This window comes from Plectropomus leopardus, chromosome 5 (assembly GCF_008729295.1).
Source record: "Plectropomus leopardus isolate mb chromosome 5, YSFRI_Pleo_2.0, whole genome shotgun sequence".
Classification (NCBI taxonomy): Eukaryota; Metazoa; Chordata; class Actinopteri; order Perciformes; family Serranidae; genus Plectropomus; species Plectropomus leopardus.
The window spans coordinates 19,875,136-19,898,168 of NC_056467.1; the positions used below are offsets into that span (position 1 = coordinate 19,875,136).

General features: G+C 40.5%; 3 protein-coding genes across 5 annotated transcripts; 1 reads left to right on the forward strand and 2 right to left on the reverse strand.

Annotated features, from left to right (window-relative positions):
* The first annotated feature begins 1,354 nt into the window (after positions 1 to 1,354).
* gfm1 (G elongation factor, mitochondrial 1) lies at positions 1,355 to 15,903 on the forward strand. The gene is made up of 18 exons (XM_042486230.1): positions 1,355 to 1,542; positions 1,683 to 1,835; positions 1,918 to 2,050; positions 4,470 to 4,674; positions 5,040 to 5,156; positions 5,595 to 5,745; positions 6,851 to 7,005; positions 7,089 to 7,173; positions 7,274 to 7,411; positions 7,728 to 7,829; positions 7,911 to 7,967; positions 8,061 to 8,198; positions 9,312 to 9,394; positions 13,146 to 13,308; positions 13,821 to 13,965; positions 14,060 to 14,220; positions 14,315 to 14,368; positions 15,415 to 15,903. The coding sequence occupies exons 1-18, from the start codon at positions 1,468 to 1,470 to the stop codon at positions 15,544 to 15,546; spliced, it is 2,247 nt and encodes a 748-aa protein (XP_042342164.1). The 5' UTR covers positions 1,355 to 1,467; the 3' UTR covers positions 15,547 to 15,903.
* On the reverse strand, positions 9,474 to 16,813 carry lxn (latexin). 3 transcript variants are annotated; one of them, XM_042486231.1, is made up of 7 exons: positions 16,069 to 16,813; positions 12,022 to 12,198; positions 11,879 to 11,941; positions 10,876 to 11,047; positions 10,164 to 10,300; positions 9,872 to 9,934; positions 9,474 to 9,762 (listed from the first exon to the last, which is right to left on the reverse strand). In XM_042486231.1, exons 1-7 carry the CDS (start codon positions 16,219 to 16,221, stop codon positions 9,643 to 9,645), a joined length of 885 nt encoding a protein of 294 aa, XP_042342165.1. In that variant the 5' UTR covers positions 16,222 to 16,813; the 3' UTR covers positions 9,474 to 9,642. The 3 variants fall into 3 exon arrangements, with proteins under 3 accessions (XP_042342165.1, XP_042342166.1, XP_042342168.1); XM_042486232.1 differs by lacking the exon at positions 16,069 to 16,813 and adding an exon at positions 12,479 to 12,574; XM_042486234.1 differs by lacking the exon at positions 16,069 to 16,813 and adding an exon at positions 12,299 to 12,444.
* Positions 16,814 to 17,982: 1,169 nt separating this feature from the next.
* neu4 (sialidase 4) lies at positions 17,983 to 21,230 on the reverse strand. The gene is made up of 3 exons (XM_042486235.1): positions 20,760 to 21,230; positions 20,100 to 20,355; positions 17,983 to 19,481 (listed from the first exon to the last, which is right to left on the reverse strand). Exons 1-3 carry the CDS (start codon positions 20,958 to 20,960, stop codon positions 18,490 to 18,492), a joined length of 1,449 nt encoding a protein of 482 aa, XP_042342169.1. The 5' UTR covers positions 20,961 to 21,230; the 3' UTR covers positions 17,983 to 18,489.
* Between the last annotated feature and the right edge of the window lie 1,803 nt (positions 21,231 to 23,033).

The following is a 23,033-nucleotide window of genomic DNA, read 5'->3' on the forward strand; positions in this document are numbered from 1 at the left end:
CTTGAAGTGAAGATCTCAAAGTGCTGCGTTTAAATGCTCCCCAAAATGTTTTACTGTAGCCAGGGGCGTTTCAAGGATTTCGGAACACTTGGGAGGGAGATCCTCCTCTGGCACTTTATGTTTTTGTTTTTTTCTCGTGCATTCTGGCAATGGCTGGATTACTGAACTGGCCTACTGGACACAAATGATGGATGAAGTAGTACCTGAAAGCCACAAAGTCACCTACTGGAGTTTTGAGTACAAGTCTTAAGGTAGGAAATCTAAAATTTGCTTTGCTTCAGTATCAAAAGTAATTTTATAATATTAAATGTACTTAAATATAGAAAGTAAAAGTAGGCTACAAGTAAATGCTGGTAATAAAAAAGCAAGCAGGCAGAATTTGGGGAATTCTGACTTACAGCACCATACACCATCTTAAAAATGGAGCCTGTCATATACTTGAAGAAAAGCAAGGTCTATGTTTTACAAGTTAACCCACTGAAACCTGAACATATTGGCTTGGCATTTTCTCAGAAGCACAAGAGGAAGTTATTAGTTACAAGAAAATTAGCTGAAATTAAAAAAGAAAACAAAAATAAAGAAAAAGGTAAAATCAAAAACTATAAAAACAATAATTACAATATCAATGTTATGTTCAAAAGAAATCAAACCAATTTGCTCAGGTTTCAAAGGTTTAAAGAACAAAATACCATTTTCCTTTCCTCCCATTAGCTTATTTGTCCATCCATCTCTTCTCTGTCCCTTCTCTATTGTATCTAAAATATCTAAGGGAAATGTAGGCTATTGGAGTAAAAATATTAATTTCATTAAGGAAATGTAGTAAAGAGAAAGTTGTATATAATATAAAAACTTAAATAAAATAAGCTACAAGTACTCACCAAAATACTTAAGTACTGTAACAAAGCATTATTACTTCCGTACAACACTCTATTTTAGAAAGTAATAGCACCATGGAAGATGTATTTATTATTTTTATATATGCATATTATATTACAATATGTGTTGAACAAAAATGAATTACAATTAAAAAAAAAAGTGGCTAAACTGCATAATGTGTTCTCCATTCAACAATGTGGATCGCTCATAAAATGCATACTGGTGACCTCAATCTGTTTCCACTTGTCTGACAGCACGTGAAAGCAGCATGCACCTTTTTACTCGTGCGCGTTTGCTCGGGCAATTATAGTGTTCGCGTTTTGTGTGTTTGACTTTTATCCCTTAAACTAAATCAATAAAAACAAACCTTATTTCATTATTTCCACTGGACTGTTTTGGAAGTGGCATCGTTTACGTTCAATAAAGAAAAGCATTTGGAATTTTGGCACATCTGAGTTTCCGTAGATGCGGAAGCAGCGTTTCACAACCAGCAGCAGGACGCCGGCGTGACATTCACCAGGCTTTCAGAGTCGGGGGGTTGTGTAAAAGGAGAAAGACCAGAGCCCTGTGCCCGACCAAGAAGTTGTCATAATGAGAGTACTAAACGCGGGTCTGTGTTTGGCTAAAACGCATCTCTTGGCGCCTGGAAGCGTCACTCTAAAGAAGGTAACATTATGTGATTTGAGGTTTCTCCTGATGAACGGTTTGAACTTCAAACCTCTCCATGCTGCTCTGCCATCAGCCTCCTGCGTTTCACAATCGGTAAACAGACATATAAGGCTCTGAATATTGATCCTCTGTTTCAGGTGCTCATCAACAGCTGTCGCGCATGCTCCTCTGGGACCTTCCCCAACGAGAGGATCCGAAACATCGGGATATCTGCTCACATCGACTCGGGGAAGACCACCCTGACCGAGCGGGTCCTCTACTACACCGGCAGGATAGCAGAGATCCACGAGGTGAGCGCCGGGACGGACCGTGTTGCTGTCAGGTGAGGTTATCAGGTGTGCTCACGGGCTGTCTCCGTCCTGCGGTGTGTAGGTGAGGGGGAAGGACGGTGTTGGAGCGACTATGGACTCTATGGAGCTGGAGAGACAGAGAGGCATCACCATCCAGTCAGCTGCGACATACACCGTGTGGAAGAACCACAACATCAACATCATAGACACACCAGGTACTGGCAGATGATCCGGGACCATGGGGACAAAACATTTTGCGTAGGACCCTCTGTTTATGGTATCTTAATTTAGTGTTTACCCCTTGAAACCTGAGAAAAATTGGCTTGATTTCTTTAAAAATGTGGGAAGCATGCAATGAGCAACTTAAGAGGAATTTACCCAAAATTTGCAAGCAAAAAGTACAAGAAAATGATCTGAAAATTGCACAAACAAACACTAAAAAGTAAAACAAACAAAGAAATTACCTGAAAAAAAATGCTTAAAGATAATCATCATTTACAGTGATTTACAATTCCTATAATTGTAAGTATAGTTTGTTGGGACATTTTTTCCTAGATTTATTTTAACAGTGATCCAAATCTACTAATGTTTTGTAATATGCAGAGTGTTTCTAGCCAAGTTGCTCATTGCCTCGTTCCTTATGTTTTTTGAAGAAAGCAAACCAATTTGCTCAGTGTTGAAGGTTTAAATACTTGTAAAGGTGTCTGGACACAGCACGAAATAGTTGATGTGGATCCAGGTTACAAAGGGTTAATTGAAATACAGAATAGCATCTCTTTGAAACAACATACCTCCATCACTACAACCAACATCTGCATTATCGTTATGTACAAAACATCTGAAAATGACTCTAGATTGCATCGACTCATCACACTTCATTGATTCCCATCTATGCATTTCACTTTGTAAATACACATTTTTGGTAATTTGTACACCATTATCAACTTTGTACTGCTGTTGAGTTTTCGTCATTTTGAGCAAAGATAAAAAACAATTAATCTTTGTTTTTTATCTTTCTCTTTAAATTAATTATTATTTAATGGGGAGGTATCTTCATAAGTCATTTTTGGCTTCTAATTTCTCCTGCACAATGTTTAAACTTTTTAATTTTCTTGTTCTGTCCTTTATATATACACATGTATGCACAAATAATTCAACCCAAACCAAAAGTAGTTTATATGCAGAGTTAATAATGCAGTGCTAAGGGGTAGCTTCAGTATTTTACAACTTTGACCCTATTTTCCCACAGTTTTGTCTGTGATTAGTGAAAACAACAATTTTTGACATTTGTCCACCATTGAGAGAGAGGGAGCTGCAGCTGGCAGATTGGAAACAAGCTGCGGTGTAATCAGTCAGGGCATTTGAGCAACGTCACTTCAGTAAAATTATTTGGTTTTGCCACTGACAGGCTCAGATTGTTGTTGTTATTTAAAATGTGTGCCACCATTATGAAAAAGATCCTTTAAAGACAGATCTCTTGGTTAAAAAGTAAAGATCCTTTTTATTGAACCAGAAAAAGCACCAAAGTCGCTATCGGCAAACTCACCAGACACTGATTTTATCACCATAAAACAAACTTCATTTTAAAGCCAAACGAAACAATAGTAATCTCACAAAACCTGTATTGGTTTTTCTTTGATCAACAAGTGTGATCTGGTTAAAGTAAACCCATAATTCACTCAGTTTGATGTGAAAATATGCTGCTTCTATACACACGAAAATTACTGTTGATTTCAGTAGACTCTTGTGGCTTTGGCAATAGCAGTTTCCGGTCTGGTTAAACAGATATGATCTTCCTCTTATACAAAAAAGTCTACCATCTGTGTCGGGATCCTTTTCATAATGTTATCATAAACTTATCATAATATCATCTGAGCCTGTTAGTGGCAAAAATAAGGACTTTTAATGGACATTAGTTGATTGTGCCCAAAAACATCAGAAAGTAGGATCCGGGTTGAAAAATACCAAAGTTACGCTTTTAAAAAGAAGCCACAAAATGGAGTGTTAATCTTAGTAAAAGGCAGATTTTTTGTATTTTCTTCACTGACTGTCCATGCACTATTAGTGGCCCCACATCTTCCAAGCTGTGGAGGGAAAGCTGTCGACATTTTTGTGCTGTAATAAGTGTGCAATTGCTGTAATATCAGGTAAAAGTATAAAAATGCGTAAGAATGTGAAGCGTCATGGTGGTGCTGACCACGTTATTGCAACATCCCCAGTTTGACTTGATCTTTATCTTCTCTGTGAACGTTTTCATTGTTTAACAATGGCAAAAGATATTACATGTGTATGTAAGATATTACATACACAGAAACACTGTTAAATGCTACAGAAAGTAAGAAGAACAAAATTACTCAACAGTAGTTTCAGGTTTAATAGATGAAAATATAACAAGTTACATCTGAAGTTGTAATCAAGATATTTGTGTTTGCAGAGACACAGATAGCTCATGTTATAGTAGTTTAAGATTCAGAGTGCAGGTAGCAGCCATGGCAGCGAGGGTCGGCCCTGCCAAAGTGTTTAAATGATGAATTTTTACCAACTCCAGGACTGTACACCACAGGTCTAACGTATGACATTTTTATGTTTAAAGTCTGTTATCTCTGAACGTCACTGTCCCTGTTGTGTCTCCAGGTCACGTAGACTTTACCATTGAGGTGGAGCGTGCACTCCGCGTGCTGGACGGAGCTGTGCTGGTCCTGTGTGCAGTGGGTGGAGTCCAGTGTCAAACCATGACCGTGAACAGACAGATGAAACGCTACAATGTCCCCTTCCTCACTTTCATCAACAAGCTGGATCGCATGGGAGCAAACCCCAGTCGAGCCCTGCAGCAGCTGAGGTGCATTTCACTCAAAGTGAACACATATGGTCATGTACATGTACCAAAGTGCTCCCAATCAGTCACACACATGACCGTCAGACACAAACGTCAAATATACTGTATCTCCCAGCCTTGTGTGCAGGATAGTGTAACTTGTGTCCAGTATATCTTTTTTGAATGTTTGTTAATTCATTAGTTTTAGTCGTGGATGCAAGAAAATTAGAAGGGAGACTTGATTCAGACTCATGCAGCTGTATTTTGTGCTCCATGTCTCTCCTTTAGGCTAACATCAAATCATTATTCCACAAATAACGTTGTAAGCAGCAGTGGTTTTCCCTACCATTTCTTGTTCTCACCTCAGACTCTTTCTTTGCCTTCCTAAGAACAAAACTGAACCACAACGCAGCCTTTGTGAGCATCCCCATCGGCCTGGAGGGAAACATGCGCGGCATCATTGATCTTGTGGAGGAGCGCAGCATGTATTTTGAAGGACCTTTTGGGTAAGGGAATCCCCTTGTTGTTGCTTGACCATAAAGAGATCTGTTTCTGGGGCCCCCAATAGCTCATCTGGTAGAGCGAGCGCCCCATGTACAGAGGCTATGTCCTTGCTGCAGCGGTCGTGCAGCCTCCGCCCTTTGCTGCATGTCACCACATCTCTCTCTCCCTTTAATGCTAGACCTGGTCCTATCCATCAAAGGCTAAAAGCCCAAAAAACAATCTTTACAAAAAAAGAAAAGAGAGAGATCTGTTCCTGTTGTGGTGTAAATTGGTTATTTTACACTGTGGAAAACAACTAAGTAAATAAGGGATTCTTGAGCAGTGAGAATAGTTTGCTTTACCATAAATGGCACTTTAAGTTTGGTGGCAAAAGTCCTCAAGTTGATCTATATCCCTGTTTCACAACTTCTGAGATTCAAACGGTCTCTTCCTCTCTGCAGCCAAACTCTCCGCTATGACGAGATCCCAGCAGATTTCCGTGCTGAGGCTGCAGACCGCAGGCAGGAGCTGGTGGAGTGTGTGGCTAACGCTGATGAGACCTTGGGAGAGATGTTCTTGGAGGAAAAGATTCCAACTAATGACGACCTGAAGGTTTGTGGGAATCTGTGTGCCTGTGTTTTTTTTTTCTGTGAAAATATAAAGCCATATGTGTGGGTTCAATTCCAACCAGAGTAGTGAGCCTAAAAAAATCCCCTCCTATTGGATGTTGAGATGACATATCTAGCCGTGCTTGAAGTTAATGCATCCTGCTCCTTCAGGAGAGAGAACGATATCACATGTTTTAAGAGAATGACGAATGGCTCATCAGCTGTTCCCAACGGAACGACACTGGTGTGTCAGGGCCTTAACATGTGCATCTTCACAGCTTTCTCCATAATACACCTTTAGGCAAACGTATATGCACGGTGGTAAGAACAAAACTAGCCAGTGTGCACTTATGAATCTGACAGAAATTTAGCACCCATACTTATTTTGTGAACAAAGTTAGAATATTTCTACGCATATACTAGTGAATAAGGGCCATTCTCTATTCATGTAAAGGTCCAGTATATAGGATTTATGGGCATCTCCTGGCAGAAATGGGATATAACATCCATAACTATGTCCTAATCAGTTTATTATCACCTGATAATAAGAATTGTTGTGTTTTTGTTTGGGGCACCTGGTGGTTTAGTGGATAGAGCAGGCGCCCCATGTATAGAGGCTGTGTCCTCGCCGCAGCAGCCGCGGGTTCGACTCCGGCCTCGGCCTTTTGCTGCATGTCATTCCCTCTCTCTCTCCCCATTTCACACTTGTGCTGTCCTGTCAATGAAAGGCAAAATCGCCCAAAAAATATCTTAGAAAAAAAAAAAGAATGAGCTGTTTATGTCGACATATGGAACAAGTTCTCAGCTACAGAGTCCACCATGTTGTTTTAAAGTACAGGACAGACAAAAAAAAAAAAAAAAACACTAGCTCTTGATAGGTCCATTTACATTTTCGTGTTGGCCACCGTAGCTCTCTTCAGCAGAAGTTTCAGTTCTGCAACCTAAATCCTACACACTGGACCTTTAATGTCATCAAACCAGTCCCTCAAAAACCATTAAAATTCATCATCATTTACATCCAAATTAGGACATAAACGCTGTGTATGAATGAAGAATAAACATAATTTTGTTGGCTACATGGTCAATCTGTTGTCACTCGACTCTTCCAGGCTGCGATCCGCAGAGCCACAGTGCAGCGTCTCTTCACTCCAGTGTTGGTGGGCACAGCGTTGAAGAATAAGGGAGTCCAGCCTCTACTGGACGCTGTCCTGGATTACCTACCGAACCCCACTGAAGTCAAAAACTATGCTATCCTTAATGATGAGTGAGTACAGACCAGGGTCAATCTCTAATATCTTTGATGAGAAAGTTTTTGCACTTATTTCAGCGGGTTTGTCATTGTGTTAGTGATGCCAATGAAACATCGAAGATCGAAATGGACCCGACAAGAGATGCTGCAAACCCCTTCGTTGGTCTGGCCTTCAAACTAGAGGTACAATACTATTCTTTCTCTTTAATTATGCAATTCTGCTCAACAGGAAGGTCTTAATCTTTCATGCTTTGTTGTTTCCTGTGGTGTCTCTTATTATCAGGCGGGGAGGTTTGGACAGCTGACTTATGTGCGGGTGTACCAGGGCTGTCTGAAGAAGGGAGAGTACATCTATAACACACGCACAAGCAAGAAAGTCAGAGTTCAGAGGCTGGTGCGCCTCCACGCTGACCAGATGGAGGTAAAAACAAACCAGTGTGCATCAGAGGTCACAGTTTTCCATCTGTGGTTTGCACTTTAAGTAGAAGAGTAGCGTAACTGGTCAAAATGGTTAGGTTCCTCTTTTTGCACCAGTCAAGTGTTAAGATAACAAACCACATCCCCTCTGACACCTCTGAGTTTCCATCCTTCTTGTATCAAAATAAGACATGAAGCTGTTTGATATTCAGTCCCATAATTATTAAAACGTGGCTTTTGAATCAATCCAGTCCTGAAACATTAACATTTTGTCCCCTTGTATCATTCCCTTGTGTCTTTTCTGTCTTTGTTGTTTTCAGGATGTGGAGGAGGTTTACGCAGGAGATATTTGTGCACTGTTTGGGATTGACTGTGCCAGCGGAGACACCTTCACATCCAGGACCAGCGCTAACCTGTCCATGGTGAGTGACATTGTCTTTTCCTAGTTTATGCCAAGATATGAGAAGATTCTTGTGTTCATTTGTCATCATTTTGTCACACAGGAGTCTATTCACATCCCAGAACCTGTCATTTCCATGTCCATCAAGCCAGCCAATAAGGTAAAAACGAAAACTTAAATTTACTCATACATATTATAAAAATCAGTTCATCTATTAACTCTTCTTTCTTCTTGTTATCCTGTGTCAAACCAGACCGACACGGACAAATTCTCCAAAGGTATCAACCGTTTCACAAGGGAGGATCCGACGTTCAGGGTACATTTTGACACTGAGAGTAAAGAAACCATAATCTCGGGCATGGGCGAGCTGCATCTTGAAATCTACTCCCAGGTACCCAGTTAGAAGATGTTCTGCAATTTTAAATTTGTATTATTTATGTGAAATTGTCGGCTAGTGTTTGTAAACCTTATGGCCTATGAAAGTAAAAGCCATCTCCAGATTCACTCTGCTTGGTGTATGGCTGGCTATATTTGTGTTTCTTTGACGCTATATCAGGGATTTTCATAGCTTCCTCTGGGATGAGTGCTGCGAATATGACACAGATTTTACAATTCCTTTCTTGTCATTATTCATCTTTTTGGAGAAGAAGAAAAATATTGTTGATGCTGCCCCTGAGGTTCAGTGCTTTTGGACTGAGCTCTAGCCCAAATCCCTAAACCTCAGAAAATCAGATGGACCTTTAAAGGAATATTCCACCCACCATATGACCATTTGTAAATCAGTTAGTTGTGTCATGTTTCCTTGAATTTGTGAGGAAAACTTTTTTTTATATGTCTTTACTGAGACAGTAAGCATATTGATTTGTTGATTGATGGGGACCATTTTTATTTACAGGGAAACTATATCCCTGTACGTCACTTTGGATAAAAGCGTCTGCTAAATGAAATTGTAGAATTGTAAAATATGATTACAAACTCTCACAACTCATTCTGTACAATCAAACTCTCATTTATCCAGTCGATGCTCATTACTTCCAACACATACATTTTCACTAAAAAAAACTGCACTGTTGGAGTCTGGCTCTGACGAGATCAGGTAAAGTTTTACTTTCAGTTCAGCTTTAACAAAGTTTTTAAGCAAAAATGCATGTGTTAGAAGCACTGAGCACTGAATAAATGAGACTTGGATGATACTGAACGAGTTGTGAGAGAGTTTGTAAATGGATGTTTTGATGTAGTTTTGCTGTTAAATTTGGTCCCCAATCAATAATACTATATGTTGGCTGATGTTCGTGAAGGCAGGCAAGAAAAAAACAAAGTTTCTTTCATGAGTTAAAGGTATCATGACATGACTGCTGTACAAATGGTCATTTTGTGGGTGAAGTGTTCCTTTAAATGGATTTCTGAACTGCAAAAAAAGTTTTTAAGTAATGTATGACGAAAGTGTGACCTCAAACTGGATATATGACCCGTGTGTCTGTGTTTTCTTGTTTTGTTGTTTCAGAGGATGGAGAGGGAATATAACTGTCCCTGTGTGATGGGAAAACCCAAAGTGGCTTTCAGAGAAACGATCACCAGTCCAGTACAGTAAGTGCTGATCTCCTGACACACAAACACTCACACAAACACACACACACAAACTGAATATTGTAAACTGAGGCAACAGTCTGTATAAACAATTTATTTTGGCTAAATTACAACAGCAGCCAAAGGTACTATACAAACATAGCACGATGTGAGGATGTCATCAGTACATGGTGGCTTTTTACTTGCAGCATTTAGGCTTCAATATTTGAATACAAGATGTGAGCATCAAGGCGTTTTTTTTTTGGTCGTTAAAACAGTGTGATGGATATCGGCAGTTCAGTCTGTGTGTGCAGCAGCTGCTCCATCTGCAGCACTTTCACTCCCTCTGGAGGAGACCAGGTGAACAGCAGCTTCCAGTGAATGATTTCCTGGAAAAAAAGGCGCAGACTGTCAGATTCATTCAGTTAAGCTCGATAGAGTGGTGAAGGAATGAGTCCTAAAACTCAGTCCGTTAGCCTTTTATTAATAATTTGTTACCTGGGACACCATCTCATGCAGCAGTATGTGACAGTCAAACTTCAGCTGGTCGTTCTCAGTCTCCTGTAGCAGACGAAGTGAAAATTATATTTAGCCAAACATTAGAAAGCGAGTCCAATACAAATGTTACAACCACAGTTAGGGTGCAGCTTCCTTATTTGGTCGCCCATTTATGCAAAAACTTAAGCTCATGCCTGTATTAAACAGATTCTGCAGACTCTTCTTCAATTTTCATTTGGATGTACTTATCAATCAAGAGTTAATGAGCAGATTCAATGACAGACAAACCTACCAGCTGCGTGATGTTTGCCACCTGAGCCATGTTGTACAGAGTGTTTTCATTGGATTCCTTCAGCATCACGAAGCTGGACACCACGGCGCCAAGGTGCCAGAAAGGCTCCATGCCAGGCTCGATGTGACCGTAGCTGTCTGTTGGTCAGAGTGTCAGTGTGTTATGAAGGATTACTTAAAGGTCCCATATTATTAAAAAAGTCAGATTTCCATCTCGTTTGTAATATAAAGCAAGTTAAGGTGCTGGATGGATACTGTCAGAGTATCAAAACGCTCAATCCCCAGAGAAACGCATAGTTTAGTTTGTTTTCAGGAACTGGGCCTTTAAAAAAGCTGTCAGGACTTTCGTAAATGTACAATGATAATACAAGAAGAATAATGTGGTTCTTGAACATAAAAGCATGTAAACATGTTACAGTAGTAACTCCAGATGCAAGTATCAACTTAAAAAACAAGCATAATATGGGACCTTTAATTATGCCACATGTACTGCAGGCTATACTTGTCAGTATACAAGCGATCACACCAGAAGAGTTCATAATGTCAACCATGTGTGTTGTGCCAGTAGTCATTAGAGAAACAGAGTTCCCTCAAAAACCACAAAGAGTGATGAAAACCCAAAATGCTGCAATTTAAACGGCCAATATTTTGCAATATGTGACTTTGTGTTAATTAACAGCAGTAGCACACAGAGGCTGTTTTCTTGTACGTACCAGGTAGATGTGCCAACAGCAGGCTTTGGTTCATCTTGTATTGTTGGTACAAGGCCCCCTCTTCTGCTTTAGTGTTGATTTTAAGGAGATCAACACACTTGGCCTGGACTTCGGGTGAGCCCTGTTGTTCACCCCTTGGAAAGAAAACCTCTGCAGAGCATTTCTCTGTAGTCTGGATCAGCGTTTTAAAAAAGGAAGGGACAGGGGATTAAAAACAAGCAAATAAAGGAAAAGCAAGTTTGATTAAACAGGAGTGGAGCAGAGGAAAGGCGTAGTCCTGGTGTTAACATGATAGCCAGTGAGTCACGGTTGCATCACACTGCCTTCTTTTATCCTCTGTTTAGTTAAACTTTGTCAAACTTGTTGTTTCTAAAGCCAAAAATGGTTTACTTGTGCCTGAGATTTGGTTGAAATATATTTCTTTAAGCACAATGTGAATGCAAAGCTGTCAAAGTTTCTTTACAGACAAATTTACACAAGCACTGAAGTAAATCTCCCTGCAGCGTGGTCAAAGGTTTTCACTGATTGGAAAAAGGTTTGTCCTCAGAAATATAGTTTATAGACAACTTTCAAGGTGCTTTTTAAGATCGGGGCAGGGACAACTGACTCATTTGAAGTACATTTATGTTGATTAAGGGATGCTGGGCTAGCATCTTGGCTGTGTCACGCCAAACAGTATCAGAGAAGCAACGATTTGTACTACTAAACTGCTTTATTCAGTGTTTTTAGCAGTTTTAATCACCAGGTCTGTTGTTTTGGAGAGAAAGAGACCTCTGTCGATAATTCGGCTACCGGTAACCTCCTGAACAATGAACACTGAAGGAGTCCGAACCAGGAGTTCACACTTTGCACATAGGAGAAGTTATCGCTGGTTGCAATCTGCAAACCTCACCTCTGAATGGCACTGAATCCTACACACTGTACCTTTAATGTAACAACTTTACACTGAAGGACTCGTGGCTGTATGTGTGTGAGATAAATGTAGGAAAAAATAATATCTTACATTGCTGATTATTTCCTGCACTGAGATTTCCAGTTGATACTTTCTTCCGGTGTCTGCCACATCCTGAAAGACAAGTCGAAAACAACCGCATTTTATAGAAATTATTACATCACTGTGAACTAAACCTTAACAGTTAAACTGACCTCTGCGTTTCCGCTGTGGACATCATGCAGCTCGAACAGCCTGTATGGAGAACCGTAGCGGGTGTTGAGGTAGTGTTGGACCACTTTGGCTGCCCGGCGAGCTGGGTAGTGACTCGGGTTCAGCTCTCCAGTCGCCATCACAGCCTCTTCAGCCTCCTCTTCAACTAATACTTCTTGCTGTGAGAAAAAAGGGAAGAGTCAGACAGTGAGAGAGGGAATGATGAAAAGACAGAATTTAAACAGAAGCTGCTGTAAAGAACAGGGATGGGCTTCGAACCCCTGAAGGACTTTGACCCTCAGGTGTCAGCAGGGTGGAGCATTTTTCTCTGCATAAGAAAAGCTTTAGACACAGAGAACATCCATTGAGCAGAGTGGAAAGCAAACAAAAGTTTAAAAAAAACAGCACAGGGTGAAGAGGTGTGCAGCTGAACAAAAAAAATAATTAGTCTGGTCTTGCCTGCTGCTTTAAGTTCCCTGTCTGTTACTTTGGCAGGTGAAAAGTTAAATCCGTCCACTGCTCCTCACTCAAAGTGGAAAGACTACTTCCCACTTCCTGTGACAACAGCGCCCTTTGAGGACTGCCCCCTTTTTTTTTTTTTTAAAGAGACAGAGCTCTTTTCTTTTTCGTCATAGCAGGAAAATAACAGGCAGTGAGAGCAGATGTGGGTCAGCCAGACCCAGCGTCTCAACTGCAGTTCAAATTATAAAGGAAGTTTCAAAGTTTAGTGATAGATGAGTGAGAGAGTTAATATATTTTAGTGGGACTCATCAATGTGTCTTTCTAAGGCAACATTGATGAGGTCTGATATCTTTTACCAATACTGGCCAATACCAGTAACTGTAGTCTTTGTGTTGCTTTCTATGTATTTAGTTTTGGCTGATCGGTGCATATTAGTGTTTTCTAAGGGGCATTTATTTTTGGTGATTTTATTGGTACTGAAATTAGATCAGAGGGGTTTTGTGCAGAATATAAAATTGTTCATTTAATCACTTTGGTGCCAAAAGCAACACAGAGTGGCATTCAGTACCAACAGAATTTAAACACTCTGGACTCTGGCTGACACATGATTTCAGTTTGTCATGCTTCATCAAAAATGTGGATATCTTGTCCCGTTTCTCTGCAGGTTTGACTTCACTCATAAGAAGCAGAGTGGCGGCTCTGGGCAGTACGGTAAAGTGATCGGAGTCCTTGAGCCTCTTGAGCCAGAACAGACCACCAAGCTGGAGTTTGAAGACCAGACCGTTGGAACCAACATCCCGAAGCAGTTTATACCAGCTGTTGAAAAGGTTTGTTTTCTTAACTTTCAGACTAGTGTTTAGGGTTTGGTGGGATATTTTGGCAGAAATGGACTATAAAAAGTTTATATTCTATTGTGTATAATCACCTGAAAATAGGAATTGTGTTTTTGTTTCCTGAGAATAAGGCGTTTTTGCGTTGGCCACTGTAGTAAGAAGTTGCTTTGCAATGTTGTAATATGAAATTGCTTTAACCAGTGTTGCTAGTGGTTTTATTGTTACCTCTGCAGATGATTTGGCTCCCGGTAAAAACCTCCTGAACAACGAACACTAAAGGAATTTTTAGCTGGTCACATTCTGCAGTTCACCAGTAGACGCCACCAAATGGCAATAAATCGTTCACGCTTCACCTTTAATGTCGTCACAGTCAAAGTACAGCTACATGGATGTGACATATCAAAACATAAGCGGCTTGAATCATGGATGTATTATAGTAAAATCGGCTTGAAAACTAAGTGAAAGCCATTTGTCAATCATGCTTGATTCTTCCCATCATGCCGCAGGGTTTCAGGGACGCCTGTGAGAAGGGGCCACTGAGCGGGCACAGGATCTCAGGAGTCAGGTTCCTCCTTGAAGACGGGGGGCATCACATGGTGGACTCCAATGAGATCTCCTTCATTCGAGCAGGAGAGGGCGCTCTAAAGCAAGGTGATTAAGATCACATCTCCCGTTTCATTTTTTTTCAGTCCGTTTTGACTTTTATCTGCGTACATTAATGCTGGTTTCTATTCGCCGTCTTCAGCTATGGAAAAGGCCAACACGATCATCCTGGAGCCGATCATGTCTGTTGAAATCGTAGCACCTCAGGAGTTTCAGGGAGTAGTCATCGCAGGTGTAAACCGTCGGCATGGTGTCATCACAGGACAGGACGGAGCTGAAGGATACTTCACTCTCTACGCTGATGTGAGCCAGTTTGTCCATCCTCCACATACAGCGTGTATCCGTTGTCTCGTCCTTCATCACCATTTGACTAATTTCAGTCTGTTTCCTCTAACAGATTCCACTTAACGACATGTTCGGCTACTCTACAGAACTTCGCTCCTGCACTGAAGTAAGTTCAATCTCACAACACCCTAAATGTGTAGTATAACTAGCCCGTTGTAGTTCATATAGGTCAAATGCTATCCTCTGGGTTTATATATCAGTTTTTATGCGCTGAAGAAAGCTGGAGCTGGAGCCATAATGGTTTTGAGCTTAAATGTTCGATTCAAGCTTCTGTTGAGCACTGCAACTAAAAAACATAGATGAAACTTTTTAAAGAATTTTATTAGTGTAGATAAATTGGCCTGTTTGTTAGATAAAAAACATTTAATTTACAGTACACAACAATAATTATATGGTAACTTCTAAATCCGTGTGCATCATCCCTTCACAGTTAGGCATTTTTGTTATATTTTATCGGTCACTTTAATTGTAGTTGTGTGTTTCGTGCAGACTTTTGTGTTGCTTTTGTTGTGATAGTGTTAATTGTTTTCACTAGTAATTGGTCACTTTAAAGATGTGGTTGTTGTGTGTATACCATGTTGTGTTTTTTTACTGCCTGGTGTGCTCCTACTGCCCTTTGTTGCGTTATTTTTTTTGTGTTTTGTGTTGTATTTGTATGTACTGCGTCAGCCTGTTCAGTGTAGGACTACAGATGGAAATAAGCATCTCGCTAAATCTGATGTAACCATGTTTTTTATTTCATGTAAATGATCAGTGTCGTTGCATGCTGTCCTTTTGATAAATTAAATAAACTAAACTAAACTAAAATAGTATTATTATGATTCAAACTCTATTTACATTCTTGTGAGCCAAAATGGTTAGTTTTGCAACTGTGAGCAGGAGAATCTTACACACCGTCAACCTCAGAAACCAGCAGCGAAAGTGCCGAGGGTGAAGCAAACGCACCGAGTCATGTTACAACATCTGCTGACTTGCAACCGCAAAAAAGAGAAGGCCCAAAAGTATTCAGAGAATTATCTCAAGTGCAGCTCAGTTTTATACAATATATGCAGTAGGGGTCCATCCTCTCTTTCAGCTTATTGGCCTATAAAAGGCTGAAGACCTCTGCATTAAGATTTGAAAAACTAACATCCTCTCTCATTGTTTATTCAGGGAAAAGGGGAGTACACGATGGACTACAGCAGATATCAGCCCTGCCTGCCAGCTTCACAAGAAGAACTTATCCACAAATATTTGGAGGCTACAGGACAGCTGCCTGTAAAGAAAAACAAGTGGAAGAGCTGAAAACTGACAAAACTACCCAGATGTGTACCACTGGACTCTAACATGACCACCGTCCCTCATCCTTGCAAACATTTTCTGCCCCTCATCAACTGTGACTCGACAATAAGGCTTCAATTTGTGGAGCCAAGAAAAAAACTGTCATTTTGTAGTTTAAGCTGTTTTTTTTCCTCCTTAATATATGACCCCTGTGGAAAACATATTTATTATCTTGATGTTAGCACCATTTGACCTTGTCAGTAAGGAGAGCTCCATGTTTTGATTTGAGCTTGTAATGGCTTTTGTACTATGTACAGAACAGGGCTGATGTAAAAATGAGTGCAGCAAAGATACAATATATATCTGTCTTTTAAACTTAAATTCTGTGCAGATCGTTAATGTCTCAACAGCGTCTTAAAAGGCATTTTTTCAATTTTCCTGTACGGCAGCACTTTGTGTGGCAATTTATAGATTTTCACATGAGCAATACCAGAAAAAGGAAACAAGATTTAAACGCCAGAGTTACTGGAACCAGTTCCTCCTTACCTGTCCAAAGATCTTCTTATCCTCTAATGTTTCTGGTACGCTGTTTGGATGAGCCGTCATATCCGCTGAGTCAGCTTTGGGCCTGACCGTCACACGGGGGCTCCCAGTCACCCCAGTTAGCACAGCCAGAAAGACGACGATCCTCAGACTCATTATAGTAAAGTTGTGAAACACAGATGTTGGAGAAAATGGAAAAAGCACCTCTGTGAAAGATCGCAGGAAGCGAACTGACCCTCCTGTCAGTGTGGAGTTATGTAACAGAGGAGGGAGGGGGAAGAAAGAGGAGACTGTCCAGATCTTCCTGGCACAATCTGTTTATTTTTTCCCCGCTGTCAACTAAACAAACTGCTCCACTTTATCTGGCTCTGTTCTTCGTACGCTCTCGTGCAACTCACTTAAGCTGTCGGCCCCTGAATGTTTCAACACAAGAAGGACTGATTAGTTTAGGAGCTGTTATCCCATTAGAGCAGCTGTGATTAATATGTGAGCTTGATGGGTTGCAGCCTTGCCTGGTCCACAGTGTGCTGGATTTAATGTAGCAGGACAATCACTGCCTGTCCTGGCCATTTTGGTTGGTAAATAGAAAATCTATACGGTGTAAGATTTAAGATTATGAAGGATAGTTGTGCAACACTGGGCCTCATAAAGCAACATTAAGGGGACAGCTAGAACAGGAGGCTCATAACAATATAATTTATAACATATGAAATGTGTCTGCAAAAGAGGAGATTTAAGGGAAAGAATTGAGATGGTGATTCTTAACCTTGGACAGAGATGCAGAAAAATAATCTCACTGTAAGATCTGTTGGCAGCTGATGGAGGTTTTGATTAATTTAACAGTCGTTCTCCTTGTTTTGCCTGAAGACTGTGACAGTTTGATTGTCTTGCAAAATTCTGGGAATATTCAAGAAAACACTGGTGTAAAATACGGGTCATCTGTACAAGCTGTATTACCAGGTCAAATGCAGATAGAAACAAACCTTTTACCATTTCAAAAGCAGACATAGGTGTTCATTGGGGGACACAGGAGAAAAGTCCCTCTCAGTTTTTGTACATTTGTCTTCTCCAACAACAAAAAACATGATTGATGCAGAAAATTTCACCACAATGCAGGAAATTAAGTGTTTGACACTCAAAATGTCCTGGGGTAGAACCCCAAACCTCCAGTTTCATATGTGCCAACAATAAGAAAAGAGGAAAATAAGAAACATTTGCCACTGTTTTTGTGTCTAGTTTGGGTAGCGTCCAAGAGCATCTCATCGGTCAACCTCAGCACTCTAACTTGAGTATAAAGTTGCAAAAGTCTGGTGGCACCCGCCCATTTAAAACTTTAAAAACAAGCAATAAAATCTTAAAATAAAAAATACAATAAATTATTATGGACAGAACATTTGTACGTGTACTTTTCCCCAGATAAATTCACTATTAAAATGTAGGCTTTTTACATTGAAATTGTGCAGAATTCACAAAATTCCCCAATGTCTTTTGAATTTCCAGAGATTTCCGAATACTATTCTTCTATGTTTAAAAAGGTGTCAGACTTGGAATATAGACCCTCGAACTTATAGTCACATTTCTGACTGATAATATACTCTGTTCTTGTTTATTCTAAAATTACAGACAATGACTTTTGTTGACTGTTTTTGGATCACCAAATTTTCCCAGCAGATGAGAGAGGAAACATTAATTACATTTAATGTATTTTACAAAATGAAGATTAACAAGTGATCAACATCAAAACAAACATACTGAACAGACAGGTTTTCCATCATTACTGAGTCACGCTGTGTTGCACTTAATAGAATACTTCACTCAACTGTATATCAGTTAGCCAAGCCTTGTTACCTTGAATTTGTGAAGAAAACCTTGTTTTTCTCACATGCCTCCAAAGAAACATGTGTAATTCAAGTCTGATTTACCCAGTCATACAAACAAATAACAAATGGATTTTCATCAAAAGTCAAAAATGTCAAAAATGTGTGCCATAATCTGTAATACATTGTGGATATAGACTCTGTGGCCAATTTATCAGGTACACCTGTAGAGCTCTGTCAGAGGCGGTTTACACCTGGTATGAACGTGAGTTTTGGGTAATCCAATCACAAGTGGACAGTGCTGAATATAAGTGTAAACGACTACCAAGAATGGGTGTGATCTGATCATTCAAACCACTTGCTGACACATTTGACCACAGACTTTCTGCAGCGTAAATGCTTTTGTGTCCCGATGCACCTCTGATAAGGACCACGTCATCAGTGCACGACGTGGTGGTTTTTATTAACAGCCTAATGCTCTATAATGCCAGCATCATACAAGTAGACTTGTATGAACTGTTGTATTAGATTTTTCACGTGTATTTAATAAAGTGGTCACGGAGTGAAAATTATCGGAAGACACTTAACAAAAGCCAAAAAACTACATTCAAGAAACAGAGCACATCTCAGTCAGCATGCTCATCTTCCTCCTCTTCTTCACACGAGACACCTGATGGAAAACTACCGCATTTTGAGGGTCATGTCTGCGTGTACAATCTGTCTCTTGATTCTGCCGTCTCTTACATTCATGCTTCCCCAGCTGCGCCTCTCGGGGCAGATTATCAATAAGCTCGTAGAGAGTGAAGATGCTGAAACAGATTTCATCATAGGCTGTTTTGGCGCCGCACTCAAACATGCAGGCGAAGGCCACAGCAGGCGGTGCACCAGGTGAGGAGGGCAACTCCAAATAGGCGAGGTCAGAGTAGGCACTGGGGCCCTCATAGATCACCCAGGGGCCACGCCAACTGTCTGGATCACGGGGAAACAGGCTGAGGAAGATGCCCAGATCTTTGCGTGCGGTGGTCCATGTTGGATGGGAGTACACCACCCAGGTGGGGGTGAGGAAATTAGGGTGATTGGGTGTCAGGGTGGTGGAAGCAGAGGTGTTTGGAGACAGAGTTTGACTGGAGTTGGTCGTGCAGGATGTCCAGTGTCTGGAGCGAGGCTGGTGCAAATGATGCTCAAGAGATGAATGTAACGGGGCAGGAAATCCCACAATGCTACCATGACAACCATTCCGAGGCTCCACCAGTCGCTGCACCAACTGCCCCTCCTGAAAGGCCGCTCCATCGTCCAGACTTAGGGCCTGCACCCTGTACCCGAGAGGGCTGCGTGCGTTACAATACAAGACATTAGTCCCATCTTCTTCATCCACAGACACCAGCTGACACTCCACACTCTCTGGCACCGGCACTGGCTCTCCAAAACGCCAGGTTCGCCCATGGGTGTCACTGTGGAAGCAGAAGGCGTGGGGAGTGGAGTGGCAGAGCTGTCCGAAGCACTCTTTGCACTCGATGTGGTAGGCGTAAGCAGGAATCAGCAGACGACCCGACTTCAGCTGGATGCCGTGGCCCGGGCCCAAAGCGAAGGTGGCCCATTCTGCAGGGACACAGGAAGTGACACTTAAAGGAGGGGTTCAAATTTGATCAAGTCCACTAAAGTTATTTCCTCTATGAAGGGATCAAGATAGGGATTATGGAGCAGTGTACATAATGATTGTGTGAGTATTTCTTTAAGACAGACTAAAAAAAAGTGAATCTTCCCTTTAACGGGATTTGTTATCACGTCATAGTAAACATCTATTGTGTAGGAGACAGCAGTGAGGTTTCAAATTGCAACTAACTGAGACCTCTCCCGTACGCCCAGCATGCAGGACAGCGTTTCCCAAACCTTTCCTCGAGAACCATTTGTCCCGTATGTTTTAGATCGCTCCCTGCTCCAACACAGCTGATTCAATGATCAACTCATTATGAACTCCTGAAGCTGCTTGATGACAAGCCGATCATTCAATTCAGCTGTGATGCAGCAGGGAGAGATCTAAAACATGCAGAACAAGTTGTACCCGAGGAGAGGTTTGGGCAATGCTGGTGTTGGAGCTCTACGCGAATCAAAAATGCGAAGGGCCCCTTTAAACAAACAGCTTTCTATGTTTTCTTAGTCAGAGCAACATAATGGAAGTCTCTTTTAGGGTTGATTTTCTCCTCATGTCCCCCTGACCTTTGATAGTGTCTCCGATGACCCTCTTGGTGATGTCTGTGATAGGACTCCAGGTGTCCCCTTCATCAGTGCTGCAGATGTAACAGAGCCGGGTCACATTCTTCCCCGTCACCAGCTGATAGGACTCCGAGGTGTGGCCGAGGACAGCGATGAAGAACAAGAAGAGAGTACCTGTGAACTCGTCGTACACCGGGCACGGGTTCATGGACCGGTGGCCTTGCAGGAATGCAGTGCCCAGGACTCGCATGTCCTCCCACTGCAGCAAGGACAGGACAAAGGAAAGGAAGAGTCCAAAATACTATCATATCTAAACAGAGAGAATTCTTGAATAACAAGGAGGCTCAGAAGAGAAACACAAAGCAAAGGTATCTGCAGCATTTCTCATATTTTTTGTCGTTTTTTGATTGTATCTGCTAAAATGTTTTCCATTAGAAGTTTTTAGAGAGGTGGAAACACAATTGACCTGCTCCTTGTGTATTTATGTACTTGTCGGAGAACATCTAAGTCTGTGACTTGACTCTTGAGCTGCATATTTTGAAGAAACTCTTTTATACTTTCATTAAAGTATACTTTGCTTTTACTTTGATAAATTAATACAAGAGTACAGGTCTTCAATCTGCAGGGAACTGCAGAGTCCAGACCTGAAGATTCAGCACTGACCTCTACATAGTTTCTGTAAAAAGTGCCTTTCCTCATGACCAGCAGGTGAGCCTGAGAGTCGGACGGGCTCAGTCTCTCCTCACAGAAGGCCAGGAAGGACCTGGAGCGGGACAGGTAGAGCAGTGCTGGGACTCTGTACGTCACTCCGTTGGGTTCCTTGTGGAAAAGCACCGACCTCGCTGGGAAATAGGGTGACCTCATTCTCCTCACTGTGTGGATATTTCAAGGTAACTCACAAAACAACATTAAACACAGATAAACAAACATAAACATATGAGTCAATTATATACAGAAAAGTAGGTGAAACTGTTAAACTGTAAACGGGGATACAAATAGTGCGAGGGTGAATGGATGTGCAGAGCACTAAAATAAGTATTATGGGAAATGTAAAAGGGGAATTTATATGCATACACTAGGAGGTTAATGTGTGCTTTATACGCATATACATTTGTGCAGTATCCTGATATACATTTTAAAAAGTAATGGATAATATGTAAATGTTCTTTTTTCTATTCCACGAGTCTATTTCGATTATTGACTGTTACTCAGGTATGCTTTTTATTTTTACTAGTTTATTGGCTTATCTATTATTTTCTTATTTTGTTGGCTTTACTTGTGTGATATCATCTTTTATTGTTCTATTTATCTCATTGTATTCTGTTTTTAGTTATTTTATTTATTTTAATTTGTACACATTATCCACTTTTAATTGTCTACTTTTAGTATTATCACTATTCAGTTTTAATTTTTGTTTCTCAGTTCGGACTCACATGTCTTTCTAGCTTTATATATTGATTTATTTTTCATCTTAATTATTATTTTTTGAGTTTTTATTCTTAGCTTTAATGGATATAATTTGCTTTTATGGTTGCTTGCTGGTTTTGTTTTGTGCCTGCAACTTCTGCCACAGCACATTGTGCTTCCACATGGAATAAAATGTGCTCTATAAATGCAATTTTGCTTGCTTACATGTCACTGCACAAGTTGTGTTTGAATTTATTTATAAAATGTGTAAATACAGTCAATTTTTGGTAGGGTTGAATGTGGATTATTGTCATGACTAATTTAACTTTTATTTAAGAGATGCTGCATTAGAATCAGATTTTTTAAATTAAAAATTTTATCTCAATATTCTCAGTATGAATTCTGTTTACTATCTAAACCACAACAGTGTTATACACTTCTGCCTGCTACTGGCTCCCCCGCTCAAAGTGTTAAACATTGTTTAATAGGATGATAGGAGGCATTTTAATTTTCAGTACTGCGTCACACCTGCAAGACTATCAAATAGGCCTGCATTTTAATTAAAGCCCAACTTCCTAAATATAAATCTGACTCTACTAAAAATGTCACTTACCTTAATTCAGCCTTTACAACCGCTTCAATAGAACAAACTGAAAAAAAGCATCCTGTCATTGGAGGAGTTGCACAAGTGGACATAGTCTGTAAATAGACAGAAAACCTAACAAATTGACACTGCCTATTTTCACCATCTACAGTGTCACATTCAACACATATCTATCAGTGAAACCTTCCTGTGTATTTGCATTATGAATTACAGTGAAAGAGGAAGTTCCATTTAAAGCACAGGCCATGAAAAAAATGACTGCAGAGTACTTACATTCAAAATGCTCTGAGAGAACGACTGCTTCTCTGTGAGGACGTACAGTATGTGTCAGCATTTGAACTTTGGGATGACTGTGTGTGTGTGTGTGTGTGCATGTGTGTGCATGTGTGTGTGTGTGTGTGGTTAGTTTGTGGGGGTTTGAAAACCATGGCCTCTCCTCTCTGTTCCCCATTCAGTGAGCAGTATGGCATAGTGCTCACTGACCCAGAAATGGACCACACTCATCAGATCTACAGCTTTGGATGAATCAGCGGAGAGTAGCCATTGTGGAAATGAAGGCCTGCTGAACAATGATTTCATGATCTGTGTCCTGTGTGCTTTTCTTTCTCATTTTCTGCAGAATGTATAGAAACTAAGGCTTGTATTTCATACTTGAGACAATGCAGTAGCCTATATGTATGATGTATATATTGAAAAATACATGTAGACTGCTTTCTTGCTGTACTTCTCTGACATTATTTATGAAAGCATTTTCTAACTGATAGCAAATTAAGGTTGAGTTCTTAGCTTTAAAGAAAGATGTTTTAATGTGCACAAATGATTTTTAGAATTAGGTAATTTGTGATTACCTCATTTTGTACAAACCAGCCCCATGACAGGGTGGGATAATTGGCATAATGATAAATTAGTTCGAATATATACAGAAG